The sequence below is a fragment of the Phalacrocorax aristotelis genome, chromosome Z (genome assembly GCF_949628215.1).
Source record: "Phalacrocorax aristotelis chromosome Z, bGulAri2.1, whole genome shotgun sequence".
NCBI classification, from domain to species: domain Eukaryota; kingdom Metazoa; phylum Chordata; class Aves; order Suliformes; family Phalacrocoracidae; genus Phalacrocorax; species Phalacrocorax aristotelis.
Genome location: NC_134311.1, coordinates 38,994,479 through 39,012,773, shown reverse-complemented (window position 1 = coordinate 39,012,773; position 18,295 = coordinate 38,994,479). Strand labels below are relative to the sequence as shown.

At 36.3% G+C, this 18,295-nt stretch overlaps 1 protein-coding gene across 2 annotated transcripts in view; it reads right to left on the bottom strand.

Moving 5' to 3' along the window:
- Nucleotides 1–7,540: 7,540 nt before the first annotated feature.
- Nucleotides 7,541–18,295, bottom strand: part of RASEF (RAS and EF-hand domain containing) — a 35,685-nt gene continuing 24,930 nt past the window's right edge. Inside the window, exons 10-17 of one of the 2 annotated variants that reach the window (XM_075078579.1) lie at nt 16,851–17,085; nt 15,665–15,802; nt 15,427–15,595; nt 14,398–14,479; nt 12,992–13,106; nt 12,036–12,155; nt 10,963–11,039; nt 7,541–9,135 (exon numbers count right to left, since the gene is read on the bottom strand). In XM_075078579.1, the coding sequence (XP_074934680.1) occupies nt 9,027–9,135; nt 10,963–11,039; nt 12,036–12,155; nt 12,992–13,106; nt 14,398–14,479; nt 15,427–15,595; nt 15,665–15,802; nt 16,851–17,085 (1,045 nt within the window). In that variant the 3' untranslated portion in view covers nt 7,541–9,026. The remainder of the gene's footprint in view (nt 9,136–10,962; nt 11,040–12,035; nt 12,156–12,991; nt 13,107–14,397; nt 14,480–15,426; nt 15,596–15,664; nt 15,803–16,850; nt 17,086–18,295) is intronic. The other variant, XM_075078577.1, reaches the window with a different exon arrangement.

Sequence of the window (18,295 nt, the reverse complement as noted above, 5' to 3'; positions counted from 1 at the left end):
CAGTTGGACTCAATGATCTTAAGGGTCACTTCCAACCTAAATGGTTCTATTATACTATGAACAATGTAGCCCAATGCACTTTGCAACCAAACACTAAAAACAAGCTGCGGGTTTCAAAAGCAAAAGTAGTTGCTGGTGTGTGCTTAGCAGGGTACAACCTGGGATTCAGAGCAGACTTACGCTAAGAGGAAAATATTACAAGAACACTGATGTCACTGTTGCTGTTTATGAAAACCACTATGGGAAAGCTCCTATGATCTAGGATTTTAATTTTTTAAGGGAAAGATGGTAGTCATTGTTTCATGTACATATATGCATGAATAATACATATATAGAGACATGTATGTGTCTATATAAAAGCCAAATAAGAACATATATATACTCTATTGTATATGTGTGTATATATATAGGCATATATATGTAGATACCTGCCTAAAGCTGTTTTTCCAGAATCGAATACTGCTATGGAACAAAGGGTTACTAGTCACTGCTGCTAGTCACTCGTGTTTGGTCACTTCAGATGACTTGAAAATAAATGTGGGAGCATATGTATTTTTGTGTATTTGCTGAAATCTCTTAGAGTAGAATTTATTTCACCCCTCCAGGGTTGTTCAGAGTTCCACCACTTTGACCAAGGATAATAGTTAAGAATGGGAAGAGTTACAGAGTTGGCAAGGGTTGTGTATGGTTACAGAATTAGTAATTTCTATTTTTATTTCCATCACTTATACACACAGTTTAAATACAGCACCGTGTGCTTGCACAGGCCTGTTTTAGTTTGACATCTTTCACACAGTTAATTTGCTACATTATTTTAACTTAGAATATGTATTTATTTAGTATCTAGAGGTTAAGTGAGTTTGTTTAGTGGAATCAATCCAAATCTCAGGCACTTCGACTTATTCAATTGATAAAGGGAACTTTTCTCACAAATTTACTGCAAAATGCCTGAAGCTTTTCTCTGGCAACTTCAATAAGAGTTACCTCTGTAAAGACAGGTTTGTGACATGAACAGAACGATTCCCTAAGAACTACAAAGGGAAACACTATGGGAATGGATACAGACCAAAGCCGAAAATTACTTTCAGTAAAAAAAAGCCACAAGGCAGTCAGTACTCTGTTCTAAATATAGTAGCTTTGGCCTTCTTTTTGTTTTCCTATAACGTAAATGTTTCCATTGTTCTTTTATTCTGGTGTAAACACTTTTAACATTCTTCCTCCTGGAAATTCACAGTTGGAGCTGGGAAGCAGAAAAGAAAAAGCAACTCATAAGGAGGATTTTCTCCATTCTTATAAGGATTCTATCTTTGATTCTGTCTTTGATTTTTTTCCTATTTTTAAATAAGATTGAAAAAAGACCTTTTGCAAAAGGAAAACAATATGAATTTCTTAGCAAGGTCAGTGTTTATTTGCACAGGTAACAGAAGAGTGTAAGTGGAAAACTACCAGGTGAGTATTTTTAGTTACAGTAAAATCAACTTTCATTGCTGCGTATCTTTTTCCTTGGATTACAACACTGGCTTATGAATGAGAATTCCTCGCTGACCACATAAGTAAGAAGATATAGCTCCTTAATGTAGGACTATAAAAATTGTTTCCGATTATATGCAGATACGGCTAAATGTTTCAGTTTCAAGGACAATTTTTAATATGTGCAAATTATAAAGAAGGGAAAACTACATTTTAATTATTACTACTTTTATGGCCACAGGAAGAAGAGGTTACAGAAATAAGGGAGGAAAATACCTAAAAAGGAAAATTAATATGAAAATTAAATTTGATGCCTTACTTGTTAGCTATGTGTTCTAAAAGAAATTAATTCAGGCTTTGAAAAGGTCAGTTTTGTAGCGACACATCCCACCCCATTCTTCCAGGCTTATTGCTCTGTGGCAGAAAGCAGCACACATTCATGCTTTAGTGCCAGACCCAATCAATAACGAAGCTGCGTGTGAGCTTAGAAGAATAGGACTTGCTCTCACACTATGTGTGCTGTCCCAAACCACTCTTTTTCTGTTGCTCTAACTCTAAATTGGAGGTTGATATGCATGAGAACATAATGGCTTTATGGACTTCAGAGTAGCTACAAAGACGAACTCAAGCAAATCCAGAATTCCTTGAGAACTTCCAAGAATGTCAAAGTTTCTCTCCAGCTTAGAAACAAAAAAAGGTACACAGAGTACTGCTAGCCAGTGTCACCCCAAACTCATCTCATCAAGGAGCTCAAGGTGTCAAAACTTTGCAAGGGCAGATGTCAGTACTCCTCAGGAAAACAGTAGTTGTTCTGAAGCCTGGGAACATACACCGCAGCAGTTCTCCCAGTGAATCTAACGACTAACTTAGAAATCTCTTAGGTTGTTCTCAACTACCTTGTTATTAAAATAGAGTGTATTTAGTACGTTAAGTATTGTACATATTAAGAATATATTTGTTAGCAGGTAGACAACAAAGTGCTTTTAAGGTCCTATTGGACCAACATGGACAGGCAGGCTCAAAGAGTTGCTGTGAATGGAGTTAAATCCAGTTGGCGGCTGGTCATGAGCAGGGTTTCCCAGGGCTCAGTATCAATGATCTGGACAAGGGGTTTGCGTGCACCCTCACTAGGTTTGCAGATGACACCAAGTTGGGTAAGAAAGTTGATCTGCTCGAGGGTAGAAAGGCTCTGCAGAGGGATCTGGATAGGCTGGATCAATGGGCCAAGGACAATTGCATGAGATTTAACAAGGCAAACTATCAGGTCCTGCACTTGGGTCACAACAACCCCAGGCAATGCTACAGGGTTGGGGAAGAATGGCTGGAAAGCTGCCTGGTGGAGAAGGACCTGGGGGTGTTGGCTGACAGCCAGATGTACATGAGCCAGCAGCGTGCCCAGGTGGCCAACAAGGCCAACAGCATCCTGGCTTGTATCGGGAATAGTGTGGCCGGCAGGAGTAGGGCAGTGATCGTGCCCCTGTACTGGGCACTGGTGAGGCCACACCCTAAATACTGTGTTCAGTTTCGGGCCCTTCACTACAAGAAGGACATTGAGGTGCTGGAGCGTGTCCAAAGAAGGGCAACGAAGCTGGTGAAGGGTCTGGAGAGTAAGTCTTAAGAGGAAAGGCTGAGGGAGCTGGGATTGTTTAGTCTGGAGGAGGCTGAGGGGAGACCTTATCGTTCTCCACAGCTACCTGAAGGGAGGTTGTAGCAAGGAAGGTGTCTCTTTTCCCAAGTAACAAGTGATAATGGCCTCATGTGGCATAAGGGGAGGTTTAGACTGGATATTAGGGAAAATTTCTTCACCAAAATTGTTGTCAACCATTAGAACAGGCTGCCCAGGGAAGTGTTTGAATCACCATCACTGGAAGTATTTAGAAGACATGTAGATGTGGTGCTTAGGGACATGGTCTAGTGGTAGACTTGCAGTGCTAGGTTAACGGTTGGACTCAATGATCTTAAGGGTCTTTTCCCACCTAAATGATTCTGTGATTCTATGATAACATTTAAAGTTGCCAATTTTACCTGAAGCAGCTTTTCATTTGGGTTTTGGGGCAGTTTCTTCTTTGACATATGGACCCCTAAGTATTTTCTATTTGAGGTCTAGAGCCCCTTACAGAGTATATTTCCAATAGGCTTATTACTTTTGGCTATTTTTTCCTTTTCTTTCTTGCCTTACCAATGTCACACATTAGAGGTTAGAGGCAGACTGGCTAAAGCATCTCTGTAAACAGATACAGCAGCATAACTTCAAGACTTATTCAGGATTCACAATGAGGGACATCTCAGCTGAGATATAAGCTGATGGCTGTTTACTGAGAATAAGAAGTTAGAGGCAGCTAGAGATAACAGTGGTTGCATCACTCTTGTATGTTGTTGGCCACAGGAATTGGTGAACCCTAGCGACATTAAGCTGACAGGTCACAGATGCTATGCCAGACTGCTGCTCATGAGCACTGACAGAAAGAAAATACACTGAAGAAAAATGGTATTGAAGCATATTTTATTATACAGCAATTTGTAATACAGGAAATGTGTAGTTCTTTTTGAGCATATATATGTACAAAATCACAGTGAATGCAGTGATCTGTAGTTTTGAGGAGGAACAACTGCATGAACACCTCAGTTTTACTTGTAAACAGTATAAATTAAATTTCCAAAATTTTTCACAATTTAGAGCCTTATTTATATAATATACAGGACTTTTAATAAAATTGGCACATGCAATTGGCACTGAATTTCTTCCTTATACTAGTATGAAAATACAGTTCTATTTTAAACAGTTCACTTTATATTCAGTGGGAAACCTTCACAGCTTGGGTTTGTTACTCAGCCACCTAATGACTAATTTCCTATAAACCCAGCTATCTACAGCCATAGCTCAAAAAGCAGAAATTGTACAAAAATGACTTTTTACAAACTGAGTAGCACATTTGAACATACATTCCACAGATCTGAGTCAAATTGTCTTTTACCATAAGAAGGGTTTTCTCAAAAAACAAGATAGGTGAAAAAAAAGGAATAATTATTAATATTAATATCACCAGTCCTAAAGATACCAATAAGAAAGAATTAGGTGTGATAGTAGTAGAGTGGGAGAGAAATACGGAAATAACTGGTGCTGTAAAAGCTTCTCCAATCCATAAGTAGCCTGGACAGGGTCAGAGGGATAGCACTACATGCTGTATCAAATCTGGCACACGGAGTGGTAAAGGGCATTCGAATTGCACATGCAATATTAGTCCATTTTTTAAATTATACAATACAGCCAGAAATGCCTTGGAAGTGGGTTTCTCTGTAATATAATAAAGTGCCTTGTCTATATGAATAAATATCTCCCTTTGCTTTATGAATTAGAGATCTTTCACTGACATCTTTTTCCCTAAAAAGTTACCTAGCATTGTTATACAGCAGTGGATTAGGGAAAAATTGAAACCTCTTTAAAGAATCTATATATTGCCTATAGATTGCCTACAGAACCTATTAGCTTAAATGGGGATCTGCATGGGTGCACATGTGTATGATGCTTCTTGCAGGAGAGGCCTGTAGATACTTTCCTTGGGATACATTTAACAGGCTATACATATTTAAAACTATAATTTATTTCTCCTAAAATAAGAGGACTTCTTAGTCCAAACAAAAGTAGCTACACAGAAAAATATACTTAAATCACTTTAGGCCATAACTGTACTTCTAAGAACAATTAAAAGAAGCTGCAGCTTGTCTTATTAAGCTCCTAATGTATGCTCAACAGGCACAAAGTGGTTACAAGAACTTACACGAACAAAATATTTTCAGAGCATCCCACAGAAGTTATTGCCTCAGAAATGTGTACTACACCACAATTAAAAAGGGTCAAAAACAATACAGGATAAAATAATACTTCTGTGTCAACTGAATAACAATAATTTATCTACAGATCATGAGGAAAAACACAAAAGGCCTTTCCTTTTCAAATAAATACATGCATTTAGGGAACACATCTGCTAACTAAAATAACTTTGTGCAATTAAATGAATAGTCCTTATGTCTAAACAAACCCATAATAATGTTCAAAGTACAATAGTGCAACCATGTCAGAGCATAAAGCTGATGTTTACCATTTTATATTTTTGGTAGAAAGCAAGGTAACCTTTCAAAGCAAAACAACAGAAAACTTTATATATTAATTATTTCCATGTATAAATACATGCTTTAATTCCTAAATTTAAATAATTCTTTTCCAAGTTCTCTTGCTTTAACATGAATTCTACATGATATTATGTAAATATTCATACTTGGAGTTGATCATCATAGGATTTCCAAAACCAGTTCCAACTGAGCTATAACTACATCCCCATTTGGTAGTGCTTTTTTAGTAATTTAGACATTGACCATAAAACTATGCCACAGTAAAACTTTGTTAACCATTTCCAACACTGAATCTTACTTAAAAAACAACACTGTTTCAAATTAAGGTTCCTTTACATGACACATAAAAATTACAGAGCTTTAAAAAAGGGATTCGCTTTATATAACTTGGCCAAAATAACACAAGAGAGATTTTGGTCATTAAAATCAGTGGGAAAAAAAAAAGTGCCCAAAATATCAATGGCCTAGTCCTGCAGAGAGAAGAAAATAGGTGTCAAGGCAGGTCCCTGAATTCACATCCTCCTACCAGGCTCTCTACAGGCATGGACATTCACGTGGCACTCTCTGTATGATAAGAATCTTAGATATGAAAGCAATTACTGCACATGCATTCACACAGCTAACTCTGGGATGTGGAACTCACATTTGCAAGGGATACCTCACAATGTTTATTATACCAGTGAAAGGAAGGCCAAGGGGGATCTAATGGCCTACATACACTGAAAGGGAAGTTGCCAAGATCACAGCCAAACACTTCTCAGTAGCAGGAGATGATAAAACGAGGGGAAACAGCTACAAATTTGTAGCCACTTGGGAAACTGATGTTGGACGTGGAAAGAAATCTTTATCTAGAAGGGGAGTGCAGCACAGGAACAGCTTGCCCAGAATGGTGGTGGTATCTGCCTTTGCAGATTTTTACAGCCTGCCTAGCCAAACCCACAGCTAACCTGATCTAGGGCTGGCAACAGTACATCTCTGCTTAGGTGCTTGGGAGGTTGGACAAACCACTTCCAGAAATCCATCCTGCAAACAACTTTATGTGATAGTCTGTATCCAACCAAAATGTTTTCTTCACATAGGTGTGCCAACAAGGTTTAGGCAAATATATTTCACCTCATTTACTGCAGGCCAATACTACAGAGCTGGTCAAACACTCTGGTTCAGGAGACACACATAGGACACTGAGCCTCAGTCTAAGCCCTACAAGTTAACAGAAATTAATAACACTGACAGAGTGATATTTTGGAACATAATCAACAGCTCATAATCATGACCTTCTCATCCTGAGGAAATGCAAATGCCTACGTGTTGTAAGCTTACACTTCAGAAACCAAGCAATGGATCATCTCTCTCTCTCCTCCCTACTGCTGCAGGAAGAACTATCTGCAAGTACAGGCCACATTAATTCTACTACCATTTCACTCCTTTGGAGAGACAGAAGCTTTTACACGCAACACAGAAGAGGCCCTCATCAATGGTTAAACGTGGTTTTCTCCTCAGAGAAGCTAGTTACAGCTGTAGTTTTCTTGTTTAAATAATACATATGTATTGTTTACTATTAACCCTGTGACCACACATATTCCTGGTACACCTACATCTCCTTCATTCTCTGCTACCTGCTCCAGATAAGTCTCAGGACTACAGTGAGGCCTCTTGTACTGCTAGGTGGGAAGATGCTTCAACCTTCTAAAGCCTTCCACATGGAATCAGGTAGTGTGAGAAGATTCCCTTAGTACTTCAAAAAGGACACCAAGCATGTTTTCTATTCTAGGGCTGAAGTACAATACAGTGACATGAAATGTCTTATTCCTTCTGGCATTAGATTTCTCTGTCTTGTTAAGAACAAGCTTTCAGGTACTTATTAGCTGCTGTGATCTAGAGGTTTGAAAGGATGCCTAAAAACACTGCGCTTCCTACTTTAAAACTGTATTTTTTTTTTCATTATGAAGACCCTGTTTCTGAGAACTCTACATTTTATAAAACTGATAACACAGCACAGACTATACAGTGTTCAAATATAATGCTGATAAAATACAGTAGCAGCTGTTAGTCATGTGGGTTTCCCAACAGCCCATAAAACTTTATCCAAGGTTGATTTACTGAGCTAGGTCTCAGCCTGAAGAGGTTTTATTAATATACATAGAAAAGACTGCAATGGTTTGCTGGGTCTGAAGGGGCCCTATCCCATTCCCATCAAAATCAGTGAAAGCAGAGAAGTGGATCATGATTGTTAACTATAGAAATATCTACAATTTTTACTACACTATAGGACTGTTAGGAACTATTATAAGCAATAACAACTCAGTTTTTAGAGATGCTGACACCTAAAGCTACCACCCACTGGTGAGTTTCTCAGAATTTTCCTAAAATCAGGCAAACGAACTCTCATTAAGCTAAATGGTTCATTTCAGGGACTTCTTTTAATGAACAGTTTATACAGATGGTTGTGTATGTGCAGCAATTCTTTCACATGCAGGTTTAAAACTTTAAAAATGTATACTGAATATCCATTAAAACAGGTTCCTCTGTACTATTACAATCGCTCAATTAGTGTCTGAATGGAAGACATTTGAAAAACAACGGGAAAATTACAAACCACCTCTCTCTGTAATACTAATAATGATCTAGTCTAAACAAACAAGCAGGTAGTGGATCATCAGTCTCACTAATCCTACATATCACACATATTATAGTCTCTCTGGAATTTTGAACTGAACGGTCCATGCAATTGCTACTTTTACTTCTGAGCTGTGTAGGATCAGATGTAAAGTCTACTTCTCAGTTCTGAATCAAACCCTAAGTCCCAAAATTAAATCAATTCTTACTCAGGAACTTTTGCAGAATTACACCAGAACCCTATCAACCTGCCACTGTCTTCTGACAGAAACCACCCTGCTTCATGCCCTGAACTCAGGGTTTAACCTGGATCTAGGCAACCTTTCAATGGTTTGGGGTTTTCTTGGGAAATGTTTCATCAACATATAACTTAAGGCCTTCAAAAAACTAGATAAGCAGACATGAGCAAAAAGAGATTAAATTAACTGTAGCTGTAATTTTTTGTTTTCCAGGAAGTTATATATGATATTACCATGTTCTGTATGTAAGGAATAATGAGCCTATAAAGAAGCAAGCAGGTAAAGAAGACAAAATATATTACAATGTTTGATGCAGTGACTACTGTAGCAGTTATTCTGAGCTTACTTCATCGACTTATATTACTTAAGAAAAGTGAAACCAGAGCCTACGGGGCAAAGCACGTGCACAAATATGAATGAGTAGAAAGTAGATTCTGGATTCTTAATATGATGTGCAATTTCTAAATACACAAATGTATAAATCCCCAATAAAAAGAATATATTATTGAAATCCTTCATTATGTTACTTTAAACATACAAGTTGCTTAGGTCAGGAAAAGTATCTGTCACTTAAACATTACAACAGTTTTTCATGAGTGCCGATTTTTGGACAGGTGTCCCGGCCAGACTGGTTAATGACCTTGTATCATCTTGCTTATCACTTCGTTTTCGCACTTCACTGTAAAAAAAGCAACAAATAAAAAAAAATTGCACGCAATTCATATGTTTTTATTCATGTTTACTGTTCCACTTCTCCCACCGTATCTTACAGAGGTCACCATCATCTATTGCATGGTTAAAACTGTGGGTTTTAGTGCACAGAATCAACATGTGTCATAAGTTTCCAATTTGGGCATCGTATCAATATTTTTATACAAATCATAGTTACAGAAATGTAATAATTTATGATATGTAATAACTCCACAACATTCCGTTTTTCTTGGTTTTTTTGATAGTTCTTCTTTGTTTGCTTCACTATTTTACCATCAAATCAGCATATGTTCATAGCTGAAAGTATATAACTAAATAACTGCAATTTCAAGTATAAATCTACCCTCAGAGGAAAAATGCATATTGTTGGATGTTTTATTATAAATGCAGGCTTAGAAGCTGTGTATGTATGAGTGATTATTAATCAGTATTCTTACTATGGGCCCCCTATAATGTCAAAAGCCAGCTCTAAAATTTCTTGCTTTTAGATGTGAGTCCTCCTCATATTAGTAAATCAAATTCTTTAAGTTCGTTTCAGAATACTGTATTATTCAACATAACAGTAATGAAATGTTAATTTAGAAATTTTTCTTTCAAAATGAAATGCTTCTTTCAAAGAATACTAATTAATGCGACTTGAGTAAAGAAACTGCAGCCAACCATTCCAGACCAAGGTTCTGGGCAATGTCTACACCATCTGAGGATCAAAGAAGAAAAATATCTTTTTTTTAATCTTTTTTTTTTTTTTTGAGATTCTGAAAAGAGAGACTCCAACTGCCAAAACATTTTTTATCCTTGAAAGAGTTAAAGTTATCATGTTTAAACATCAAGATAATTTTCCAACTGTGATTAATTTTACATAACTGTGCTATGCATGTTCTCTAATTTCATTATACACTGCTGCATTCATGGCCAGGTTCTTGGAAATTAGTCATTTAACAAATCAGCAATTTATTTCCCATTGACATCGACAGACAAACAAATGCCTACATTCTTGCTGCATCTGTGACAGATGCATTTTCCTGGTGCTCTTCAAAGTCTCATTTGAAGAAGCAAAAATCCTCTCTAGAAAGCCAGCATTTTGTATTCAAGCCATGTTAATCAGTTGTATTTTAACAATGACTAATCAAATACTGACCTAATGTCAAAAAGTTTTATTATTGCATTAGGCTGCTGCAAAAACCACATGAATATGGTTTGTAATTCTGGCCTTGAGCTCCATGTATTAAACTGAAAAATCAGAGGCTGAGGATTCATGACATAGCACCAGCCCTTCAAACTGATATTGTAACCAAAAATGCTTTGGAAAGTTAGAAGTAGTGTAATGTTTGGCTCACACATTATCACTGAAATAGCAGATTGCTAAATGGATATAATCAGAATTTCTATCTTTTAAATAGTTTAGAGAAAGGGACATCAAAGAAAATATGTAGATTAGAATGATCAGTAATAAAACTGAACATATATTAATATATGTGAAAGATTTAAGAATTATACATAACCATACGCATTTGAAACTAATTTAAGAATTAGAAAGTAAATCCATGTACCATTAAAAAATGTAATTCATTCACCAAACAGGTTTTAAAATTGTGAGCTCCATAACTGAACTTTAATTTAAATATTAGTTATTGAGACAGCTTTGTAATATTTGCATGCAAAAACACTTCTTGATTGAACTGAGAATAAATCCCGTCTTGCATTTATCTGTAAAGATTTAACATGGCATTCTTTTTTAAGTTTTGTTTGTTGAATTCAGATGTGTTTACTTGAAAATAGAAACATGACAACTTACCGAGCAAGATGAAGAACTGCTTCTACAACATTAGATCCATCTTTAGCACTTGTTTCACAGAACAGCGCACTGTAATTCTGTAAGTAAAAATAATATGTTAACCCATCTAATCTGAAACAGTTCCCACGTGAATATGTATGTTCAATTACAAATGGTTTCCTCAGTAACACAAAGAAAGACGACACACACTTAAAAGAACAGTATTTCTTCTGGTACTCATCATTCTCCAACATATTCACTTTAGTATTGTGAAAAAAAAACAGTAATTGCTCTTTAATTTTATCTTTTTTATATTAAGTATATTCTGAATTAACAAACTGAATAAAAAACGCATCCCAGGCTTAACATCCAAACTCAATCTTCTTGTCCACAAGATGGCAAAATAGGAAGAGACTTGCTAGGACTGGTTACTGAATCCAGCTTGTTAGCTACTCAGACTACAGCATCTGGCATTCTAGGTTAACTGGAAATGTAATTCCATAAATAACAAACACGATATCTGCCTCAGTATAATCAATCAATTGCGCAAGTACTCAGCAACTCAAGACTCTTCCTGCAAAATATGGGATATGTGTATCCCTTACCCCCATATAAATACACACAAAAAAAACCTTGTCTACACTTCTATTTTTAGCAGAGTTCCCTTTTTTCTTTTCCAGACATAGCAGGAATACAAGATAGTCCCTTGAAGATGAAAATACTCCACTCAAAAGCTGGACAGACAAGCCAGGTGAAAAGCCTCATACACTCACTAGTGTCCTTCCTATTTGCACTGGCAATTTCTCTTTGGCAGCAGAAAAACTCAGCCTCCTAGTCCATCCACTTTTTCACCATAAAGACTGAGAAGACTATCCCAGCCAATAACGAAGTTCAGCTCAGTGGACACTGAGATGCGATTTAGCCCAGCAAACACCATCCAAACAGAACAGTTTTCATAAAAAGTATCCATGAGTCGTAATTACTAAATTGAACAAATGACCAGAAAATTATGTTTGTTTACTAGCTTCTCACATGACTTTCAGAGTAAAGTTTTTAAGACCATTTTATACTAAAGAGGTAGACTCGGACCTTACCATAGCCAGCTTTTCTCCATAGTTTATAGGCACACATTTTTGCCCTTGTTCTGTAACAGCTTGACGGAGATCAGCTTTGTTTCCCACCATCATAATTGGAATATTCTCATGAGTTGCATCCTGTAAAGAGGATTTTATTTCCTTATTGCTTTAACACTCAGAATTCAAAAAGGTAACTAGTATCATCACACCACACTGATTTCCTTCCACAAAAAACATCATGTGCACTGTCACAAAAAATGACAAATGATGAAAGTCATGCTGAGAACTTTTCATGAGCTAAGTCAATATTTAAGCATCCAGCTTAAACATCAGCCTGCAAAGATATGCTTCCACTCCCATAAACCATGTTTCCCAGCAAGGAATTTCATGTGTTAAGTTAATAGAAATGCTATATGACAAAATTACTATGGGAAAAGTGAACAACTCCTATACCATGATTAAAAGAAACGGCTTTCAGAAGATGAATGAAAGATTTCGCTTATCACTCTCCCTCCTATTAAACACCTCTGGTATGAGAGAGAAAAAACATTTTCATTAAACACAAATTTGTATTCAAATAAACAGATGAGAAGTAATAGTAGAAAGAAGTACTGAAAATTTCACTTGAACTATAGCTATTTTACAGAATCTAACGTATTGATTTAAAATGCAAAGACTCCAAGGAACACTCAACCCATCCACATGAGGGTATCTGAAATGGGTTCTCATGTTCATTTCAAAAGAAAATGAATGGGAAGAGTGTGATTACATGAAACCCTTTTATAGAAAAAGACGTGCCAGTTTTAACACTAACAATACATCAGGATACATTTACAATTTCCATGTAGATTTAACTCCTATGAGAGACTGCAGTCTGGCTAATTCCAATACACAGATCTTCAAATTTTATAAATAATAAGGTTAACAATGCAGTGAAACATAGTTTTTAAGTTGTATATACTTAAGGGTCTTACCTCAATCATATCCACCCATTCTCGCACATTAAGAAAGCTTTTTTCACACGTTACATCATATAGCAGTAAGACACCATCTGCTCTTCTGAAGTATGATTTAGCAATACTTCGGAATCTTTCAGAAAAAAAAGATTTGCATAAGGCCACATTATCAAAAAAATAATTCAATTTAACACCATTAAGAACACAGCATTACTTTGTTGCACTACTGAGTAAGATTCTCTCCACATTACAAGATGAGTGTTCTCAAAGCTTTTTTCATAAGTAGTTCTTGAACACTGGTGATGCAGGTCTACAAATGATCCTCAAGGATCTGCAGGATTCTGTCCTAAATAGCAATCAATATTTTTTTTTTGTATCAAAACAATTTATAATGTATCTATTACAAATAACCTGCTTTGCACTGGACTTCTGATTCAGTGGCAAGGCTTTTTTCTCTTATGTATAAATTCATAAATTGAGTGGGTTGCTCTGCTGAATTTGAAAAAAATAGGAAACCAATAAACTCATTCCAGGAATGAATTCACTGGTTACAGTCATCTTTGCCATTAACATAACATAATCTACTTAACAACCAAGTACAGCAACTAGGTATTTACATTTTATACTAAAATATTCTTCACAAATTTATTATGTGGGAGGTGACTGATTAGGCCTCTGACTATCTACTTCACATAATCACTCATTCAGGAAAAGTAAACACATACAGCCCAGTACAAATCTTGGTCAGTGAACAGATTAAACTGACTTCCAAGGTGTTAGATTAACCTCTTAATAAACCCTAAAAGCTGTCAGTAAAGTAGTACTGGCTCTCAAGTAAGATGTCATAGGATTTTGATGAAACTCTAAACAATAATTTTAAGAACCTTGGATATGCATTCAGCAACCTGTACAGTTTAGCCATAAGTCTTTTTAGTCTCTGGAAAGAAGTTTTCATACACTAAATACAAGCAAATCAGGATCAGGACTTTCAAGGAAAGGAGAGAAGGGTGAAAAAAAGGGAATTTCCAAGATCAAACCTGCTCAGAAATACAGGTCTGTAAGTAAGAAGAAAGCTAAAGACTACAGATTGAAGAAACAATGAACACCTGCTCCATCTTTATGTATTGCAAGAGAGGGATACATGGATTTAATCAATTAATGTTGTGATGCGCCTCAACTATTTCTCTCTGCAGAGAGAAAAGATTACCTCAGACATCACCAAAGCTAGCAAATGAACATTCCACCTGTCTTGGGTTCTCAGCTGAGCAAAATCACATCTGTTCATAGACATTTACATACGGCCACACTGGCTTACTATAGGGCAATCTAATATTTAGTGAAATTTTTTTCACCTGGATGAAAAAAGGCAAACATCTTTTAGAAACAAAACAATTGAAACTACGTAAGTGCAGAGAATCACTAACCTCTCCTGCCCAGCTGTGTCCCACAGTTGTAGCACTATAGGTTCTCCATCAACAATTAGTCTTTTCATTTGAAAATCCACACCTAAAAAGAATAATGTGTATAGTCTAATAAAAAACATCAATAACCTTAAAAAAACCACAGAAAATGAAAAGTTGTGCTACATACAATAGTTATATCTTTTTAACAGATTATGAGATTTCAGTTGTTCACATAGCTTTGAACTGCAATAATCCCCTGAATGTATTTAATTTGTCTTTAGAAAAACATTTAAAAGAAATATTTTACCCACACATTTTCCCAGAAGCATTGACACAAATTTGGCATTATAACCAGCAAACAAGACCTCGCTCTGCTTTTTTTTGCTACGCAGTTTTATGGAAGAAGAAAAAATGTTTTATAATACAGACTTTATTTCAAAGGCCAAGGAGGGCAAAGATAAATTAGAAGACAAATCCTGGATCAGAAGCAATAAAACACGTATATAACTATGATCTGATTGGAAGACCAAATTTCAGTCTTTGGAATCAGTAAGACAAGTTTGTTAGCTGACAGCTATAATATATACACAAGTCAGTCAGAAATCCCTGCAGCTGCATTTAAACCAAAGCTTCAATAACACTTTGAAGAAATGGAGACAGAAGTAGTATGGAAAACATCAAAGGATAGTACGAAATACTAAGGAAAGAGGAAAGAGCTGAGAAGACAAGAAAGTAATGAAAAATGCAAAAAGGATCATTCATATATTCTAAGTTCATTACACTGAAACTCCCTTTTCTGGTGCTTTGTGTTGTTCAGTAACAAGCTTTGTACTTTGCAAAGAGAAACTAAATTAGAGTATTATCCACTCCAAATAGCAGTTAGGCACTTCCAAGCTTTAGTACCCAATTAGATCTCACAGCCTAAGAAACCGTGTTTGTACACTCAGGAAACCCTGGCAAGCAATCACAGAGCATAATCTTTTCACCCACTTCTGCAGAACAGCAATGAAATTCACTGTAATATTTTAGGAACAACAACAACAACTATACCCAGGGTTGCACTGGTATTGCCTCGAAATTCATTCTTGCAGAGTCTCATAAGGAAACTGGATTTTCCCACTGCTGCATCTCCAGCAAGAACAATCTTGTAAGCCTTTTCTGAATTGGGGTATTTCGGAGTACATTCAGCTGCACCTGACTGAAAACAAAGAGAACCCCTCTATTTCAACTCATATAAAAAAAAATTCCTGGTATCAAAAACTTTTTTCTTCCCTAAAGAACTGGTTACCTGAGGGGTGAGAGCAGATATATATTTCCTCGTTGATGCAATTGAGCTGCTTCGGCTTACTGGTCGTGAGGGCTTCCAGTCTAATACTGTACTGCTGTTATCAGGACTGTATGCTTCTTCATCCCTGATCTCTGGAACCTGAAAGTACAAGCTTGTGTGTTAGCTCTGGTGAAAAAAGTATGCTATTTTCAAAAGGCACACCTAAGACTGATTAAAACATTTTTTTAACAGTTTGGATTAAAGAGAGAGAAATGACCAAATAGAGCTATGCAATTTCAGTCAAAATACTGTGATTATTCTGTTCTTACTCACATTTGCTATTCACTATAGCATACATTTGGTCCTTAAACATGTGTGCTGTTTGGCATACGTGCTTTCATTATTTTCCAGATAGAGCAAATTAATTTCCATATGAAAAACTTCAGCTTAAAAAAATAATGACAATAAATCCTTTCTTTCAAAGCTTATTTTACCAAAATTAAGAATTTCCCTACAAGACATTATTCTCTGTGCTATTATTACTCAAGCTAAATTAAATACAGCACAGCTGTAATCAGCACTATTCACAGCATTTTGAACCACAGAGACTAAATGTCTATACTACTGGCACAGTAAAGGATCTGCTCTAAAATAACCCATGTTCTGCTGTGCTTGATACTAGCCTTGATATGTAGTCACCAGTAATGCTCTCCATTTTACTGACAATGAAATGGACACAATAATACCTCCCAGTATTTCTAAATTCTCTGAGACTTACTGGGTAAGTCAATGTATGCACTAACAGTATTCTTTTTCTCATATATGTAATTTTTTCATTCACTGCCACAGCATGATGGGAGAAAGTGAACAGAAACCTGATTTACTTCTATAGTATCTGCTTTTGCATCATTAGAAAATGGGCTCCTGTCTGCATGCGTTTAAAAACCTTAAAAAAAAAAAAAGTATTTTAAAAATGAAGTTATTACTCAAAAATCTATGAAAAATGTAAAAAAAACATTTTATTTTAAGAAGGAGTAACTATGCATTCTCAAAAAATCCTGTCACTATTCTTATTTAAATGCATATAACCCAGGTACTTAGCTTTAACTACCCTATGGGCAAAGATCCATTCCATTTTAAAAACACGAAACTGATTTCGTCTCCAACCAAAGGTCTTTCTCAGAGAAGGAGTAAATCCGGCACTTACATCCGTATCAGAAGCATCACCACCAAAGCTTTCTTGCATACACTGTGACCTTTGAAAAATCCTTTGATGTCTGTATTCCACTTCTGAATCATACTCATTTGAATCCCTCAGGGTAGACAAACCACTGTCAAAACAGCTCTCAGGTAAGCTGTCAACTTCACAGTTTATCCTTTGCATAGGATCACAAAGGGCTAAAGAGTCATAATCTTCATCCACATAAGAAGAATGAGATGATCTAATAAAAAAATATCGGGGGGGGGGAAGTTATTCCACAATTGTTTTTCCCAACAAAATCTGAGCCATTCCAGAATAGTCAATACTGAGAAATGCTAACTATACAGTTTAAGGCATATGTCAATGTCTATTTTGCTCTTCTAAATAATTTCTTTTTCAATCGTATCTCTTAGGATGCTCCAATTAAATTACATAATCTATGTTATTGATAATGACTTCCTGAATCTCAGTAAGAATATCTATTTATTCATACACAGAAAAAATAATTGTTTAAAAAAGATTCAGAAAATATCATACTATGAAGACATCAAAGGCAGAAAATGATAGCTGATGGCGTAGCTAATTTTGGCCTAGACTAAGACAAATAAAGTGACCTCAAATAGTGTATCTAATTTAAATGAATGCATTTGCTCACAGAGGCACACAGGCCAATAAGTAACAGCCATAAATATAGAAAAGGGGATAACTGAGTTCAGTACATCAGTCATGGTGGAAGAAGTCACTGAATCGTGTTCTCTTGCAGTTTGGTAGGCTATGCAAAACTTAAGGTTTTACAAGAAAGTCCTTTCTTTCCCCTCACCATTCCTTCAAAGGTCTTTTTTTTCATTCTGGGTGCTGTAATATATAAAAATACTTCAATGGATGTGGCAATGACAGTATGGCTTACAGAAAAAACAATTTTGTTTTCATTTAAGTAAATGAGAGCACAGAAAAGAAAGATTATCAGAGTGAATCTTAGAAGAATCTATCTTTTTAAAAAGTTTACTGTGGCTACAATCATTATCCTGCTCCTGCAGCAAGACAGGGACAGGCACAAATCACTGCGGGGAGAAGAGAGAACCAGTTTGGCACTGTCCTATTGGGAATAGATTTGAAGCACTAAACTGCTAGAACAGACAAGGTCAGCATCAATCTTTGTAAAGACAGTTTGCTGCCAGAGGGGGTGGGGGCTCCCAGTGCAATGACACACCACAGAAGAGTACACTGGGGAGAATCACCAAATTATGAAGCTGTTACTGAGTCAAATATAATTCCTCTCTGCAAGTGGCCTAATAGAGGTGACAGAGGCATCATTGTCCCATGTAACAACATCCAGAACCACCCAATCTACATCCTTCCAGGCTAATGAATAACCACATGAATGAGCATGATCTTTCCTGTGGAATTTCACAGCATCCATGCTGTTTGTATCCATGCACCCACTAGCCTAT